At 34.6% G+C, this 4,300-nt stretch overlaps 1 protein-coding gene across 1 annotated transcript; it reads left to right on the forward strand.

Annotated features, from left to right (window-relative positions):
* The first annotated feature begins 2,674 nt into the window (after positions 1–2,674).
* LOC110289109 (olfactory receptor 7E24-like) lies at positions 2,675–3,646 on the forward strand. Its single transcript, XM_021155299.2, has one exon. The coding sequence runs from the start codon at positions 2,675–2,677 to the stop codon at positions 3,644–3,646; it is 972 nt and encodes a 323-aa protein (XP_021010958.2).
* The last annotated feature ends 654 nt before the right edge of the window (positions 3,647–4,300 follow it).

Below are 4,300 nucleotides of genomic sequence, written 5' to 3' on the forward strand. Positions count from 1 at the left end.
GATTAAAAATATCATGAGCTTGAATATATGAAGAAGGTAGAGATGAAAATGATCATAAGGACCAAATATCGAGAACCATTGATTGGGGCATTGTACAACACATGAGAATATATTATTTATCAAACTGAGATAGGAATATTTAGTTTAAGATCAGTCTAGTATCCTGAAATTTGAAGGCAAAGCTTCTACATAGCCAGAATTTGTAGGAAAATAAAAGACAAAATGAGTGAAGAGAGAAACTTTTACCCAGAGCTTCCAAATATCAAATCATGTATTTCATTGAACTTGTACCTTAATATATGTCAAACTATTTCTCTATAAAATATATTTATACATTTTCATCCTATTAATTTGAGATAAAGGTATATTTTATATAACTTAATATGATTTTTTAATTTTTGAGATTTAAATTTAATTCCAATATTTATCCCTTGTTTTTTTCCCTCCAAACACTCACAAAAAGCCCTCCTAATTCCCCTTCAAATAAAGAGCACATTTTTCATTAATGATTGTTGCATATATATACATATATATTCCTAAATATTTCCTGTTCACTATCTTATAATGTTATTTGTACAAATGTTTTTATGGCTTATTATTCTTTTTGTAATTTTTAAAATGCCTTGCATTCTAACAGTGTTAGATATCAGTTTGAATACCGATGGTCAGATTGCATCCCCTGTATAACCAAGAGCCATCTATTCTACCAATTGAACCTTAAATTTCTCTTCGCGCTAATATCTGAAAAACTTCTAGCCATTTTATTTTCTACTCTGTGTTACTAAAATAACATGTAGTAGAGCTGTATGTGCCTTTTTCCTTTCAGCCACAATAAGAATGGCCCTCAGATAGGATGAAGTAGGAGCAGGCAATCAGAATGTTAAAATCAAATAACACAAACCCAATCTGTAGCTTGTCCTCATTTGTTAATTTACCTACACTATTTACTGCAGCATTTATTCTTGACCCCTTCTCCACATACACACACAAACTTCAATGCAAGAGAAACAATAAAATCACAGTTATAGGTTCTATACTGAGGAAATAGAAAGCTGTTAGAGGGATGTGAATAGATGACTCACAGGGTGAGATATTTGTTGTACACAATGAGGATATGAGTTTAATTACCAGCATCCATACAAGGGCATGGTGGGGTGTTTCTGTAACCTTCACACTGTGTGAGTAGGATTTCACTATCAGCCAATGTAATCCATGTAAGATCTAGGATCAGTCAGATCAGGATCAATATATGCCTTAAAATTTAAGATGGACAGTAACAAAAGTTGACCTCTTTCCAACTCAAATTTTCCACATGCGTGGACACACACTTTCATCCCCACACTAGAAATGTCTGAATTTACTTTGAAATTTCTAATTATATCTCAAAACATATGCCAAAAGAGGATGTAGGCTCCCATGCTGTTGGAGTTACAGGCTGTTGTCAACTACCTGATGTGAGTGGTGGGAACAAAACTTCAGTCCCCTTTAAGAGAAGGAAGTGGATTTTAGCAGCTTATCCAACTCTCCACGTCTGATTTTAACTTTTGTACTCAAAATATAATTCCAAGGAAATAATCTTATGCACTTTTAAGATTAAATATACATAACTTCTTCATAGATCTCTTTCATTAGAATGATATTTTCTGAAGGCAATATAGGGAAAAGGCATGTTCTTTGTATGTAAGTTTTTGTTAGTGTGATTTTTACTGTGTTTATTGAGTAATTATTTGAAATATTTTTCTCTTCTATTATGCTTTTGCCTATTAACATATATATTATTGTCAGAGATGCCATCGTAGAAAGGGTTGTAAGAGTTTGCCACAACTGAGAAATGTAACTAAATTTAAATTTTGTCTATTTTGGGATTATTATCACAGTATGCAAGACGGAGAAGCTTTATTAAAAAAATGTGTGGAGGTCACAGTTTTGTAGTATACATGTTCAATCTATACAACACTGGCTTTGATGATGGTGTCTTTGTCAATATCTGAAATACAAATGTATTGGAGAGGAAGTGATAATATATTACAAGAGAAATTGAGAGGGTTAGAGTCTCTTAATATCTAACAGGGCATATCTTAATTAGTGTACTGCTCACATTACTTCTCTTCTCCTTTATGTCTTCTCTTTTTCTTTCTCTTTCTCTCTTTCTCTTTCTCTTGTCTTTCTCTGTCTCATTTTCTTTCTTTCTTCTTCATTCCTTTCCTTTCCTCTCCTCTCTTCACTTCACTTCTCTTCTTCATTCTCATCCCTTCCTCTCTCTTCCCTTTCCATTCTGCTTCCTTCCTTCCTTCCTTCCTTCCTTCCTTCCTTCCTTCCTTCCTTCCTTCCTTCCTTCCTTCCTTCTTTCCGTCCTTAATTTCTCCTTTTTTACTTTACTATTTCCTCTACCTTTCTATACCCTGTTTTCTGATCGGAACAAATTTACATTATTGTATATAACAGACAAGGGCCATAACACTTATTAATATTAAAATCATGAATTTCCCCTCTTCAATGTTTCAAGTTTCTACCAAAGAGAAAACAAAGCTTGTAGCCCCAGAACCTTTTCCTGCATAAATAGATAATTTCTAAACATGAACAGTTCTCATGTATGAATGGTGTCTTATGAATTGCTGGTTTACAAACATATAGGCATGCAGACACTTACATCTCTACTGCTTAGTTCTCTACAATGATCTTTCATTTTTTTCTTTTCAAAAGATGTCCTAGCCTTATGGAACCATATAATTTAACAGGAACCTTGGAATTCATTCTCCTTGGACTCTCAAAGGACCCTGAACTGCAGCTCATCTTATTTGCACTATTCCTGCTCATATACCTGCTCACTGTGCTTGGAAATGTACTCATCATCTTGGCCATCAGCTGTGATTCCCACCTCCACAGCCCAATGTACTTCTTCCTCTTCAACCTGTCATTGTCTGACATGGGCTTCAGCAGCACCACCATCCCCAAAATGCTGATAAACTTGCATGTCCATAACAGATCCATAACTTATGCTGAATGCCTAACTCAGGTATATTTCTTTTTTCTTTTTGGGGGTATGGACAGCCTGTTGCTGGCTGTGATGGCCTATGACAGATGGGTAGCTATTTGTCACCCTCTACATTACCAAGTCATTCTAAGCCCTTTCCTCTGTAGATGCTTGGTCATAGTTTCACTTTTCATTAGTCTTGTGAGTTCACAGGTACACTGCTTGTTGGTGTCACAACTAACATTTTGCGTTAATGTAGAAATCCCTAATTTCTTCTGTGATGTTCCAGAACTTGTAAAACTTGCTTGTTCTAACACTACTATCAGTGACATAGTCATGTTTCTTTTAAGCATCATTGTTGGTTTCCTCCCTGCCTCAGGAATATTTTACTCCTACTATAAAATTACTTCTTCTATTTTAAGAGTTCCATCACTGTTAGGGAAATATAAAGCCTTCTCTACCTGTGGATCTCACCTGTCAGTTGTTTGCCTATTTTATGGAACAGGTATAGGTGTGTACCTCAGTTCAACAGTTTCTAGTTCTTCCAGGGTAAGTATGGTGGCTTCGGTAATGTATACAATGGTGGTTCCCATGATGAACCCCTTCATTTACAGCCTGAGGAACAGGGACATCAAGAAAGCCCTCTGGAAAATTGTCCATCAGATAACATAATTTTTAACTACCTGCGTGATCCCTTAATATATAGATATTTTTTAACAGAGTCACATAACTAATTGTGGTGGCATTTAAAATGAAGCAGTTCAAAATATTTCTAATCATAAGTGATTAAAAACTAATTTATACATATAGGAAATCAAGGTCTATCTTGATGCACTTGTCCACGTTACATTTTGTAGTTTCACTATGTCCTGATGTCTGAACATATAACATTATAAATTGGCACTGCTCATGTTTTTACACACCAAAGAATGCACCCAGGAATAGTATAACTTGGTTTGGGTTTAACTGTTTTGAATTGCTATGCTTTTACCGTATGTAAAAATGAAAACATAATGATTTAAATACAGAAATAAATACTGTCAAATTTTTCTTTACATAGTTTACCAGCATGTAAGTATGAAACTAATATATATATTAGACTTTTGTTAAAAATAGTTTAATTTTAAAATTTGATATTTGTGTTGCTGACTTGAGTTTCATATAACAGCTATTTGTGCTACATAACTTCTTGGGAAGGGGGACCTACTCCACTTTGATTATGGGGCCATTAATAGCATTTTCCAGCTATAGGGTTTGCACTAAACTTGAGGGCATGGTGGCAACTGGACTCAATGGGTTATGTGAAAAGAAGAAATGAATTTGTGT

Source organism: Mus caroli, unplaced genomic scaffold, assembly GCF_978045245.1.
Source record: "Mus caroli unplaced genomic scaffold, Mus_caroli_1 scaffold_11, whole genome shotgun sequence".
Classification (NCBI taxonomy): Eukaryota; Metazoa; Chordata; class Mammalia; order Rodentia; family Muridae; genus Mus; species Mus caroli.

Excerpts from the sequence above, each read along its gene's own strand:
- LOC110289109 (XM_021155299.2), top strand. The coding sequence starts at position 2,675 with ATGATCTTTCATTTTTTTCTTTTCAAAAGATGTCCTAGCCTTATGGAA.